Raw genomic sequence first — 14,270 nt, forward strand, 5'->3', positions numbered from 1 at the left:
CGTTTCATACTCTTCCATACTATGGACTAAAATAAAAAAGACAATATGAACTCTTTGATTCACCAATTGTATGCTGGATGAATGCGTTCTTTTAAACTGAGGTTGTTCAGACAAGAGTGATTGAAAACATTCCTGTTAATCAATTGCCTAAACCTTTTCTTCTTCTCTTGCCCTTACCTTACTTTAGCTACTTGGTTCTAGAAAATTTCCAAAAACGAAGAAAAATTTTCCAGGCCATGCATCTATAAAATCTTAAACTACCTTTCTTTATGGTTCTCTATTAATGTCCACTGTTCTCCATAGCAGAGACATGGCCAAAATGACTTCCAAATGTAAAGCTACTTTCTAAATGTATACTATGTAATTTGCTATTATCTTACCCTTTATCTAACCACAGTTTTTTGAATCAAGGGATTTTTGTGCCAGGTGAGTTAGCTGCAGGCCAGGCGATTAACTACTACATTCTGGAAGTTTGATTTTTTGCACGTTATATTTCCATCTGTTATGATCTCAAATAATGTGAGGGAAAAAGGATCGTTTATATCAATCAGGTCTGCAGTCAATTTCTCTTGACATCTCACCATGATATAGTTAGTTCTGCAATTAATAACGCACTGAATCAGCTAGCATTTTGTCCAACATTTTCAGTTATTTATAGATGGTGTTTTCCTAGTTCAGAAAAAAACTTTAACAATAGAGCTCACATTATAGGGGTACTGGAGGAAGCAGGATTTTAGAGTCATAATGGTGCAGACCTAGTGACACCATCATCATCCTTGTGATATCACTGCGCTACATATATACCTACAGTTTTCACTAATGTTTTGCTCATCGAAAAGAAACTACTCACATAGATATAAGAGAGTAGATTTAATTTTATGAAATAAAATTCAATATAGCCCAAATTAAACTACTTCAATTAATTATTCAAAACTCTAATTACATCGCTCAATGTTGATTGTATTATGGTTATTTTCTGGACAACTCTTCGTTATCCTCAAGATCTTCATTAATGCTGATAGCAACGGATGGTACATCAGTTCAAATAATGTAATAATAAACCCGATGGTCTCAATCTTCGTACAGTATTACATTTACAATTCAACACTTACCTGTAAACAGACAATCCAGCATCGTTGGTCTCAACTTTAAAAGCTCTTAAGGGAGTACTTTGTTCCGTAAATACACCGAATAGTCCATCAACTAACCCTACCACTATTTCGAGCAGGATATTATTCATGCAACTTCACGTCACCTTGGATATGAAGCACAAATGTGTTTTCTGAGCAAGTTGTTTATAATCAATTTTGTTCTTCATTAGTTATTTTGTGTTATTGAAAAGAGAGATATGAAATGCGATACATACCCATTGTACCCATCACTTGACAGTTATATAGCTGGGGCCAAAATCAGTATAGTATCATTGTCTACTTCGCTGGGCCCTGGAACCTATACTGAGTCATTAGCATAGAATTTGTGTATGCAGTCAATTAGAGGGAGTACTATGTATTGTACTTGGTCAATTTTAAAGATAAAAATTTTGTCTTCTGTTACTTCTGCTAATGATCAAAGACTTACCAAGTAGCATACCTGCTGATTGTGTCCTGTATGCTGATGACACTACTTTCATAAATAAATTTAAAAATCCTGAACAGGCACATGAAGAACTGAAAGATGTGCAACAACAAGCCAGTTTATGTTTTGAAACTATTTTTAAATCATGAAAAAACGCAATATCTTCTATGTGACCTTAAAAGTTCTGGTAAAGCTCAAAGCTCTGTCAAGATCTTAGGGTTTTTTATTGACTCTAACCTTTCCTAGGAAAGTCACATAACTACAATCTTAAAACACTTTCCAAGCATCCCTTACCAATCAGGAGACTTAAAAGCTGTTTTCCTGCGGAACATTTGAGATTTGCCTTTTCCCAAAGTCACCTAAGTTAGGTCCTAAGGTTTTGGGGACATGTAAGTGACACATAAGCTCTGCTTATATTACAAAAGAAGGCATTTAGGACTATATCCAGCTCTGGCCATCATAATCACTATCGTCCACCATTTGTAAGGCTAAGAGTTATCACGGTCCTTAACATGTACACTTACTAGTGCCTAATTCATGTAAAAGATGATGTACAGAAATAGGTATAAGAGGAAATATACACAGCCATAATGCAAGGTGAAGAAATATGTTAGACATGAACTAATGCAAATTGTCCAAAACCTTCAACCAGTCGGATGGCCTAGCTTTAAAATTCTATGACAACCTTCTCCATACTGCAAGACAGACACTAGCTCTAATAGGTTAAAAAACTTTATTTAGAATTGGTTGACTTCAAACCTCTCGTATATTTTAAGTGAATATTTTGAACTGGACTTATTAGAGTGAAATTATAATACATGTGTATCTATTCACCACGGTAATGAATGTATGAATTTATAAGTTTTTCTTTTTATGACATCTATAGTAGCAAGTGCTGCTCTTTGAGGAATAAAGATTCAATCAAGAATAGAGGGAATACCACTTATTGAACCTTGTCGATTTTAAAGATGTGCTCTAGCTAGAGAGATATTGTCTAATACATGGCAAATCCGCAAGTAAATATGACTGCCTTTGAGGGCTAACTTCAGTGAACTGTCTTTGTCACTTTCGGTGGGCCTTATATCCTATACTACTCGTAGGTAATAAGCATAGGGCTTGAGTATGCAAGTGAATTGAGGCAGTACTACCGAGTATAATGAGTAAATTTTATGGAGAATAATGCGCTACTTTAGGAGATATAGTTGTATACTTTGTGGAAAATTTGTAGGTTACTAGAAAACTTATCGTCTCTACCGGCCGAGAAGGAGACGTGGGCCATGTTCAGTTAAGTCTTTATTAAGTAACAGTCAGACAGTTCACATCTTGCAGTTTTTGTAGCTCTTCGACCAAAACACTCTCTCGCTCTCGCAAGAATTTATGAGAAATTTAGTAAATAGAATGGTGGAAAAGGCCACTCAATGTGAATAAAAACCTTTCCTATAATTCATAACAACACTCACTGAATTTATGCCAAGTCACTTTGAAAAAGCGGATACACAAGTTAAATAGGTTCATTCATCTGATTTTTCACTTTAACTTTTCTTTCACTACCAAGTTTTTTCTCATTAGCATTTTTATCTATGGAATCGTCACCTTTGGTCCAAATATATTTAGGGTCTTTCCCTTTCCTCCGTTTCGGTCCGTTAAACAATTCATCAGGTGCAACAGCTCCTGTTTTGAATTTACGCGATAAGGTTCCAGAAAGTGCTCCATACTGCCATGCCATTTCTTCGTCTGAAATATCCTTTTCGGCTTTGCGTTCCGCAGCTTCCTTTTCTATTTGTGCTCTGGCTTCCTCTTCCTCAGCCTGGGCTTTCATAATGCATTCTACGGCAGGATTAAATCCGTGAAATGACAATCTCCCAGAGATTAAATCCTCACAAGGGACAAAGCTGCGTTCTAAAATATATCTGCTTCTGTAAAAACCGAGCAACAATAAAAAACCACACAAATGACAGGTTTAAAATTCAGCATATGCTAACGCAGGTAATCATACTCTTTCATTCCAGGAGTTATCTCATGTGAAAACATTATCTGACGGTCCTCATCTTCCTTCTCTTTTTCTGCTTTATCTTTGCTCCGCTTCATAAACTGTGTTTGAAAATTGAAATGGGATATCAATAAATCATTTTATACTAATACATTTAACATCTTCGATACAAATAGATGGTAATACCTTCATTTCCAGGATATTTTTGGAAAGTTTTCTCTTCGTGCCACTTCTGAAATCCATTTTGTTAGTTCTTAACCTTTTCAACTACGTTCGCCGAATTTTCAATAAACATTAATAAATACAATTAACACACTACCTATACAAGGGTACGCATTAGGATGTTCAGTTGTTTTTCTTTCGCAGATTTATCGCACGTAGAGGAGCTGTTGTTGCAGATAATTAAAAGCGCTAGATTCAAAAATGCATAGATTATGTGCAATCTAGCTTAGTAGTACAACTCTCGTAGTTCCATACCTAAAAACAACACATCGGAATAATATGATTCATAAAATATTGGCAGCATGTTCATTATACACAGAACTAACAGCTAAAGTAGCGAACTATTAAGACTTTGCAATTCAGATAATATTGAGATGCGAAGAATATATTTTAATGAATCCCATGTATCTCAATGGCACTCGATGAAAAAATCCAGTTATTTAGTCCATTGTCCCAAAAAAATTGGCCCTCACTCAGGTAACCTTTCTGGATATAAAGCATCATTTGACACCAAGGGAGTTATCAAAACTCAACGGGGGAATCTTTGAACGTGAAGATGATGTTTAGAATACTACCAAAACTGTGTATAATAAACTACCCTAGATAAATGGAGGAAATGGATGTAAATTGTCTAATCCACTGATATTTTCTTTAGAAATGAGATCCTTCAATCACAAGGTGGATTATGGTCACAAGGGTTAAATCATCGTACAACACCAGCCATTATAATTAGCAATGAATTCAGAGCTAAAAAGAAATTATGGAATAAAAGATTGATAGGGAGAAACCCAGATCAGTAACATTCTCATAGCTGAAAGAGCATATCACTCTGGGAAAAAGTTTAATGGCCCATTAAGCAGAAAGTTAATTTAGACATCTCTTTACCATGAGACCACCAAGGTGTCCCAAGAAAATGGTTCATTGATATTCCTACACTCTGCAAAATGAAACACGGGTCCCTCCTGTGCTAAGGGAATAAAATAACAATGCGTCTATTCACAGGAGTGAGTGCCAACTACATGAGGGAGGAACAAGGTTGTTGGGTATCTCTATTTTAGCATGTCCTTGGAGTAAATTAGCAATGAAGTCTGCATTAAAACGGTTGAAATTTACAATCATCATCTATTGAAAATTATTTTTCTCTGTTTGCGATTTCACTGAAATAAACCCTCTGTAATATACAATCATGATAATCCGCAATTTAATGAATTGAGGCAGTTAGTCAAGGAACTTTGTTTCAAGTTCTAAGGACAAATTTACATAATGCCAACTCTCCACATTGAATAGACGTGTTGTACATACTACCTGACTGCAGCGAAATAAAAAATGCTAGATAAGTAAAAACTCCAGATTAATATAGAAATATCACACACTTTCTGTTTGTGATACTCAATCTAGATGCTGAAGGCCACTATGATATATTTTTTCTTGTCCCTTTCAAGATATGAATTCTGGGAAGGTTTTCAATGGCCAGTGTTTGTTAAGTGGGGAGAGATGAGAATAGGAATGAGGGAAGTGTGAGAATTAAAGATGAAAAAAAGTTGGCTCATGGGGCTAAATCACTCACCAGAGAATTCCTTGACGATTAGCACCCATGGGACAATTTGGATGCTGGTGGCACTTCCACTGTGGTAGAGCAGCCACAAGATGATGGGTGGTCACTGGGATGGGGATGTGGTGTAATGAAATATTAGTGCAGGTTGTGAAGGACAAAAGCTATTTAAGGAAGGATCCAAGAGGACTGAAAAGGTGAGAGAAAAAGAGAAATACACAATGTCATTTCAATGGCAAAGCCATCTTCATCAGGAAAAGTTTCATTGTCAAATGTTTGCATTGCAGATCACAGGTAAGTGCGGGGGAAGGGGAGATAGGGGAGAGGACCGAGGGGAGTGAGTATGTGGTGATTGTGGTTGAAATCGTTGAGAATAAATCCATGATCCTTTTTAGATATTCTTAAGATGTGGAGTTGGATATTAAACAACTTATGGAATATGTATGCTCCAAAAACTGTACCTTTACTATATAAAACTGGGACATTGAGTCTCCAGAAGTTTTTATAAGAATGTGCATTGTACAAGAACACATGTAATTGCACAATTACCCTCTTCATTACTCTGTTGCTAGTGCTATTAAAGCTTTCCTCATCTCTCTTACCAGGGAGTCTATCATTTCCAAGTGAACTCTTTCAAGATGAGTTCTACTTTTGCCGTACACATAACAAACTGTTGATGATCAAATGGAGCCAATCAGGATCCTCTTGAACCATGGTGCATAAATCAAAGCCATTTCTTCAGCAGCAGCCAGATGCTTAAAATTCTCTGCTTCAACTTAAAATGTACTGCTCTTTATATTGATTATATATCATTCCTCATCAGTGACCTAAATATTGTACGCAGAATACTCTTTCACTAATGCACACATCAACCCCAATTTGCACCATTAAAACTGTCATTCTTCTTTGACAAAGAATATACCCCATGTACCTTTACCCTCTTCTCCTCATGGAAACTTTTCACATCTTTTCCTTGTGAATACTTCCTTTGATTTATTTTCACTTATTTAATTATTGGCAGAGATTTTCTGCCCATGATACTTCTTGGTGGATAAAAACATTAAATATTTTTTATTAAGTTCCTCTAGATACTATTTTTGGATGGGTCCTAACGGGTAACCTGTCCATTCCATCTTCAGTTCCTTCTCCCATTGCATCTCATTCTCTCTTTGAAGCCTCTTTTGTGAATTGATTGAGGCATTTTTTGGATGACGAGTATAAGCTATCACTGAAGTAATTTAGAATACAGAGATACAACCTAGCAAGGAATTCCTTTTGAAAACCCCAACAGGGATGCAACTGGTAGATATAGCATGTCCTTTCCTTTCATAAACTCTCCCCCTTTAATTGGGGTTTCCTACTCCTGAGCAGAAAGTAGGTGATTAAATAGAATCAAAATTGAATCAGAAACCACAATTAAAGAATATATATCACTGGTATAATTCAATAACTCAGGGATCACCAGCACTTGAAACATCAAAAGCTCTAGTCTTAATTTGGCTAATGCTCTAATATACGAAGCAATGACGTTCCGTCAGCACCATAAGACTTAAATAAGCAAAGATGTTTAATACCTTAAAAGAGCATGAATCGTTTGTGCTGCTAGAGCTCTTGTTACTCCAACCTCTAAGCAAACAAAATATGTCACTTAGAAATAGACAGATCACATGGAAGATGAATTTGATTACATGTTCTTAAGTTATATTTAAAAAAATCTTTTAGCCTCTGAAAGTGCCAAAATTTTGTTTTCTATTTGGAGGAACAAAGCTCATTTCTAAGAGACCAAATTAAGGAGGTTTTTAGTAATTTCAATGCTTCTCTCAAGTAGTGCAGTGCTGGGATTTGTAAAATAATGCTAAGTTGTCTACAAAAAGGGACAGCCATTTTTATGCAGTTCAGAACTGTCTAAATGGCACCAGCAAAAATGATAATAAGAACAGAATCTTGAAGGACTCCATTCTCCAATGTGTAAGTTTAGAGAGAATATTTCAATATACCCCAGAAACTAAAATTATGCAGAAAATATTTAGGAATTATCTCTAAGAAGCAATTATGCCAAGCTTGTAAAATTTTATACCTCTATGTGTTGCCTTAGATATTTAATGTAAACAAGCCTGCTACTACAAATAAAGTTGTCAATTCTCGCCAGGTGGTTGTTCACAAACCTTCTACATTGAAGCTACACTGGAGAAGAGAATGTGCTCTTGAGGTACCATGTTAATTGGCTAGCCACAATCCTATCCACAATTTTAATAGTCAATTGGTTAAATAAATTGAATAATTGGGCTGTTATAACCATGGATTCCATCATAAAATTTGATTGGAATTACATAATTTTGGTTATTGCTTCTAGAAACAATCAGCTTAGCAGTTGGATTTCAAAATTTTGAACTCCTTACTTTCAGGATTTTCACATAGAAGTGGATTCCAAATTAAATAATTTGTGAATGTATTCTATTGTTTCAGGCTTCACTTCGTGGAAGTATTTAATATCCATTACTAAAAAAGAAAGAAAGACTCGTACTTTTCCACAGATTTTATTATACGGTACAACGCGTTTCACCGACTTGCGGCATCATCAGGTACAAATTTGCAAAACAGACAGAGCAAGCATATATACCCTCAGGACAGAGTGGGGGCGGGGAGGGTTGGAAGGATTTGAGAGGGGTGGGGGCTCGCAGGTGCGTTGATGGATTGTTTTGACCATTTCCAGGCTAATTTCTCGGAGAGGAGTGGGGAGGGGTATGGGAATAATTGCTCATTACAAAGTGTCGTGTTGGGTTCACCAAGTGCTTTCTAATCTCTAATTGCTCGAGAGCGTCCATTTTTAATCCTTTTGGGAGTGTGTGTAATATCTCTGGGACAAAGTCACTGCTGTGGTCGAATTCTAGTAAATGCTTGGCGAAGAGAGAGTTGTTATTCTGATTTTTGTGACACCTAGCGTGTTCCTTGACTCGTAACTTGATATTCCTGCCGGTCTGACCGACATAAACGCTGTTGCAATCGTTGCATTTCAGTTTATAAATGCCTGATTTGAGAAGGCTATCCTGGGTGTCTTTTCCATTGGCTAGAAGTTTGGAGAGGGTTATGGGTGGGTAGAAGGCTGCTTTGAGTGAGGTGGGTAGGCAGTTGGAAATCCTATATGAAAGATCTCCCAGAAACGGGATCGAGCACCACTTAAAATCTTTAGATACTGCGGGCTGTGATACGAAAATGCTTTTTATGGCCATTGCTTTTTGTATTTTCCGTAGTAATGTGTCAACTAGTTTGGGGTTGAAACCATTGTTGGTAGCTATATTAGTGATATTCACGAGTTCAATTTTGAAGTTTTTGGGGGAAAGGGGGATGTGTAGGAGGCGGTGGATCATGGAGTGGAGGGCTGCGTGTTTGTGAGAAAAGTGGTGTGCGGAATCATTAGAAATTATATGGTCTGTATATGTGGGTTTCCTATAAATTGCAAATTCGTGTCTATTATCCCTAATTATGATTGTCAAGTCGAGGAAGTTGATGGTGCCGTTGACGTCTTTTTCCATGGAGAAGGAGATATTCCGATGAAGAGTGTTTAGGAAATTAAGGAAGGAGTCTAACTGTCGGTTGGTTTTAGTCCATAGGCATAGTATGTCGTCAACGTAACGAAACCAATAGCCCACGTTTTTGTTATGCTGATTGTCAGCATTAAAAAGATGTTCTTCTACAGAATTGAGGAAGACTTCGGCTAGGAAGGGGGACAGTGGGGAACCCATAGCTAACCCATCCGTTTGGCTGTAAAGGGTGTGGTTGAAACTAAAATAATTCTGGTTAACTGTCATTTTGATGAGAGGGACCAATTCATCTGAGATATTTTGGGCAATGGTGGAATCCTTGAGTAGTTCTTCCACCCTAAGCAAAGTTTCCGATATTGGTACGCAAGTAAATAAATTGCTAATGTCGAAGGAGACTAGCCTCGCTTTTTCCGGGACATCAATATCTTTCAATTTTCGGGCTAGCTCTATAGAGTTTTTAACTCCATATTTAGGTTTAAAACCTGTGAGATCTCGAAGCAATACGTCTAATTTTCGTGCCAGAAGGTGTGAAGGGGCGGACACAGCTGAGATGACAGGCCGAATAGGTATGGCTTTTTTGTGTAATTTGGGGAGTCCGTACAACCTGGGGGCGGAGGGGTTCATTTGGATTAAACTAAATTTTTCCCTAGCATTTAAAAACTTACACTTGGACACTGCACGTTTCACTTCACTTTGGAAACTCGCGGTTGGGTGTTTGGATAACGGAGTAATCAAGTAAGTAAGCAAGTCGGTGAATCACGTTGTACCGTATAATAAAATCTGTGGAAAAGTAAGAGTCTTTCTTTCTTTTTTAGTAATGGATAAATAATTTGTGTCCAATTGGTTGGATTGAGGAGATAATGGCTGTGAATAAAACAGTCAATGGTAAAAAGTTTGAAAGAGGCACCACATACAGTTATAAAATGTAAGTTACTCAATTATATTTACCTTTCACACTTTTACTATTGCTCTGTCTTGCTTCTAAGATCTTACCACACACTGAGTAACAAAGTCATCAACAAATGAAAATGATGACCTATCCCCTGGTAACCAATAATTCTCCTTTAGAGCTTTGTAATACTTCACCACAACAGCATAAAAGTTCCCTCCACTCAATGTTTCATTGGAAAATGACTCATGGTAAGAAAAGAGTGTCACTTTCACAAAATAGGGATCATCTCTGCAGAGAAGAAAATATGCATGGTCCTAGCATTTTGTTATTTAACTAACCTAAACTCATCCCCACAGGCCTTCCATCGAGAGCTTGGCCAATGATCTGGTCTTTCATATTGAGGAGTGAAATTCTGAGTACCCATTTATTAATTTTGAAAACTGATCCTGAAATATGTAATATAATAGAAAAAAGAAGCTGTGGAAGCCTCCAAGTTTTTATGTAAATTTTCCAGACAATCATGAGATTCACTATCAGTTTCACCATTGATAACTCCATCAAATAGCTTTATGAGTTATAAATTAATTTTAGGAAGGAGTCATGGCTTCATTAACAAATACTGCATCAGAACTTCCATCAGGGTTGGAAATGTGAGTCAACTTCCAGATTCTCACATAATTTGCATGTGTCAAAAACCTGATGTATCATCAACAAGATAACCAAACTAAAAAATGCCAATGCATGAGGTTCATTATAAATAGGCAAATATTTGTTTCATGAATAGATAATTCATAAAAATAAAGGGCATTTTTTTACCCGTAAATAGAGGTATTTAAGGTGAGTTAACATTGAATTATTCATACACACGAGGTAAAACAATTGATCTAAAAACTAGCCAAAGAGTCAATAAACCAACACATAGACTGTATTTTCGAGCAAATTAGTACAATATTGTCACGAAATATTTAAATTTATTGCTTTACTTGCAAAGAGGATACTAAGGACAATATAAGTGTATCTTATATAATTATATTGGCTTCAATTTCACCTTCCTGCTCTCAAAATTCGTGATTCAATGAATAAATTCAAAATAATTCTCATTATGAAATCTCGTTCCATCACCCTAGGATGATAGTTCCATCTCATATGATAGATGTCGAGAAAAACTCGGCTAAGCTTAACTTGGCTCTCAGGAAAGCTGAATGCATGTATTTACTTTTCCCTGGGCCGAGTTGTTTACTCAAATAGGAGCTATGAATTGTTGTAAATGGTGAATGAAAAAGTCGATATATAAGCTTTGTAAAAAAAAGTATCGGTGACAATTCTTTCCTGATGTGTTCGTGAAGAGCTTAATTTAGGCCGAAATTTAAGTGTGCGCATGATCGCAGATCGTATTGACATTGCTAAGATGACAGTCCACACTATTATCACTGAAAATTTGACGATGCGAAAGATCTGCGCTAAAATTGTCCGTCCGGACTTGAGGGACGACCAAAAGCAGAGGCGAGTGATTGCGGCAGACCTTCTGCAATGAAAAAGGACGATTCCCAAAACCTCTCACTTTCCTGACTTGGCACCATCAGACTATTTTCTATTCTCAAAAGTGAATTCCTCCCTCAAAGGGCACCACCATGGGGGCCCTAAGAGCCGACAAAGAACCGTGCCGCTCCACTTAAGAACCTTCCGGAATTCACCTTCCAGGGAGCCTTCGAGTCATGAAAAAGCCGCTGGCGAGTGTCCACGCTTAAGGGATGTACTCGTACTTTGAAGAATTTTGAAGCGCTGTAGCAATATCTGAAATAAATCAGTTTTTTCGAAAATTTTTATACAAACCAAGTACACTCATGGTAACCTTACTCAACCTTAAGTAAGTAGTTTGGATGCCGTAAATCATAATTTACACAGTAACTAGTACCCCTACAGTGGATATGTAGGCAACATTTGGTGGCTGTGCAATCGAGGTAATATTTTCATTATTTTAAAGTTAAGGTAGAATTTAGCATGGGTGAGCTTAACGTTCTTTTTCCAATGATACAATTTTAGCCAGAAATTCTCTAAAGGGTATTTAGCCTCTAAGGTTATGCTATCGCGCCTTCCAACTCAACAACGGCTTCGGAGTTCTATAATTTCAACTTTGAAAGAACCGGTCAACTCGGAATGCCCGAGGTCAGTTATTAGTGTCCCCATACTTGTCTTTTCCGGCTTGGGTGACATCAATTATTTTGGATTAATCATCGAAGCTCTGTCGCAAAGCACGTCCCGATTTAATAACTAAATGCCTAATGATTTGTCTTTTATCGCTTCCTCCTGCTACTCGTTACTGTGCAAAATAATAATAATTGGACCAAGTATTCATTCAGATATTTGACATTTATTTAACGCCGCACTCCCTATTTAATAGCATCATTGACGAATATTGACATTTTCGAATTGCACAACTTAGATAATGAAGTAAACACTCAAATATCGTTTCTGGTCTGTTGACGGTGATAGCTGAGAAACGAATATATTATGCGCAAAATCAAATTGTGATGGACGTTGGCAGTACTGTGTGGGCTGTCAGCTGTCTTCAGAAATGGATAATTGTATTTTATATGAATTATTAGTTTATTGTGAATGGAAGGAAGAGCCAGAGGTAATTCATTCTACTTTTTGTTATGCATTGGTTAAATATAAACAATGGATTAAGTAGTGTCATGAATGTAAATCGGTGAAAAATTGTTTTGGTTTCAGCTGAAATGCAGTAAACAGACAGACGATGTAAGAAGTAGTACGGAATTGCTCCTACGCTATTTGAAGAGTATATTCCAGTCCGTAACATATAAGGAGGTCCACGATGAAAACGTTTTCAGGTTTGACTTGAATGTTGATATCGTAGTACATTACCTACTAATTAACTACTTTTGTGTTTGTATTATCGGTAGTGGAATACCTTGCACTGAGATATTTGCTGATCATTTTGGTCCTGCAGAAAATTAATAATAGGCATTCATATTAAATCCGTAGGCTTGTCAGTTCTCAACTGCCTTGGCAGTTTGCTGTTGGGCAGAAAGGAAAAGTCGTGGCAATCATGCAGAATGAAATTTTGGAAATTCGTACGTCAAGGGATGAATATTCTTCCGTTGTTGGAAAAGCTGCAAGTAAGTGACATACAATATTTAGACTTCAATGACCGGCCATGGTGAAGAGGCCAAATTGTTTTCGAAATTGATGTAAGTACGTGTTGCGTAGTGCCTTCTCCAAATATTGAAAATCACAAGCTTGCTATAGGAGTTTTCACTAAAGCGCAACGAGTCTGAATATTGGTAGTTGGATCTTTAAATCAATGGAATTGTTGAACCGAACAAAATCATAAAAAACAAATATCAGTAATAATTATTACTTCGATTTTCTTGTTAAATGCGTTAGACCTTTGTGTAACTACCAGGGTAATATTATTGATCCACAAGGGCCAACTTGGATGAAGTTAGCTGAACTTCAGGATATTATGAGTATGATAATTAATGAATATTTCACCCAATAAAGAAAGTCCTGAATGTGTAGTTTTCTCTTCAAGGTTATTTTTTTATGCATAGATGGTCACTTAATGTCTTCGTCTAGAGATTAAGTAGAAAAGTATAGTTCCATATTGTTCTTTTCCAATTATTAAGACGTTAAATTTTAGTGGTGTTGGGCGAATTCTATATTATTAGCGATTCATGAGCAGAATAAAGACAGCATTTGTTGGAAATTACTCTAAAACGATTCAAGAAATCCATCTCTCGCAGTAAATCTCTCACCTGAATGAGGAGAGATGATAATTGTAAGCAGAATGGTCTTGGAAATTAGGGAAGAGATTCGATTACAGAGTGATTTCCTTTTATGGAACATGTTGTTTGCAAAGCGACTGAGGTCAGCAAATAATGTAAAAGCCTAATTATTACTACAGATGGCCAATACAAGTGTTGCTGAATAGGCCCAATGCCCTTTAATGTGCTTTATTTAGCTGGAATAATATTTATTGACTGCAATTACATATTTCCTTATCATTGTTAGATAAAGTAATATACATCATTCTATTAAATGTTACCCGATTTTATTAGAGACTCCAGAGTGTTAAGTCAAATGAAGGATGAGGGACTCATTTTCCTGCTGTTAGGATACTTGGTCCATGAAATTCCATTTCCCCTAGGATTCTGATTGGCTGATTATGAGCTTTTTATTGGGTTTTTCTGAGTCTGAACCAGCAGATTTTGCCGGATAGCCATGCACAGTGTGGGATCACACCTGTTCAGTTGGCCAGTGGTTAACTTACCCATTAGACTTACCCATTAGTTATGTTAATGACTTTATTCATGAATAACCAACCAATCCATAGCTTGGAATTAACATACATTTATGTATATTTGAACTGCTACCTTTTGTATTGTAATATGATTTTTGGTAGATGTGGCGATGACCCCCATATTATAATGCAGCATAAAACAGGAGGTTTGATTGTGACTGCATGGACCGTTT

General features: G+C 36.7%; 2 protein-coding genes across 2 annotated transcripts in view; one reads left to right on the forward strand and one right to left on the reverse strand.

The window, feature by feature from the left end:
- Positions 1 to 2,855: 2,855 nt before the first annotated feature.
- Positions 2,856 to 3,899, reverse strand: Mpp6 (M-phase phosphoprotein 6). The gene is made up of 3 exons (XM_071591147.1): positions 3,752 to 3,899; positions 3,572 to 3,666; positions 2,856 to 3,491 (listed from the first exon to the last, which is right to left on the reverse strand). Exons 1-3 carry the CDS (start codon positions 3,806 to 3,808, stop codon positions 3,077 to 3,079), a joined length of 567 nt encoding a protein of 188 aa, XP_071447248.1. The 5' UTR covers positions 3,809 to 3,899; the 3' UTR covers positions 2,856 to 3,076.
- An 8,432-nt stretch (positions 3,900 to 12,331) lies between these two features.
- Positions 12,332 to 14,270, forward strand: part of LOC139692819 (NBAS subunit of NRZ tethering complex-like) — a 51,528-nt gene continuing 49,589 nt past the window's right edge. The window contains exons 1-3 of the mRNA XM_071591101.1: positions 12,332 to 12,408; positions 12,507 to 12,625; positions 12,780 to 12,913. Of these exons, the coding sequence (XP_071447202.1) occupies positions 12,349 to 12,408; positions 12,507 to 12,625; positions 12,780 to 12,913 (313 nt within the window). The 5' untranslated portion in view covers positions 12,332 to 12,348. The remainder of the gene's footprint in view (positions 12,409 to 12,506; positions 12,626 to 12,779; positions 12,914 to 14,270) is intronic.

The sequence above is a fragment of the Hetaerina americana genome, unplaced genomic scaffold (genome assembly GCF_022747635.1).
Source record: "Hetaerina americana unplaced genomic scaffold, ioHetAmer1.1.p SCAF_42, whole genome shotgun sequence".
Taxonomy (NCBI): Eukaryota; Metazoa; Arthropoda; class Insecta; order Odonata; family Calopterygidae; genus Hetaerina; species Hetaerina americana.

Coding starts and splice junctions, on each gene's coding strand:
- Mpp6 (XM_071591147.1), bottom strand. CDS start 3,808: ATGGATTTCAGAAGTGGCACGAAGAGAAAACTTTCCAAAAATATCCTG. Junction 3,667..3,751: donor AAAATATCCTGGAAATGAAG/GTATTACCATCT, acceptor TTTCAAACACAG/TTTATGAAGCGGAGCAAAGA. Junction 3,492..3,571: donor ATAACTCCTGGAATGAAAGA/GTATGATTACCT, acceptor CGGTTTTTACAG/AAGCAGATATATTTTAGAAC.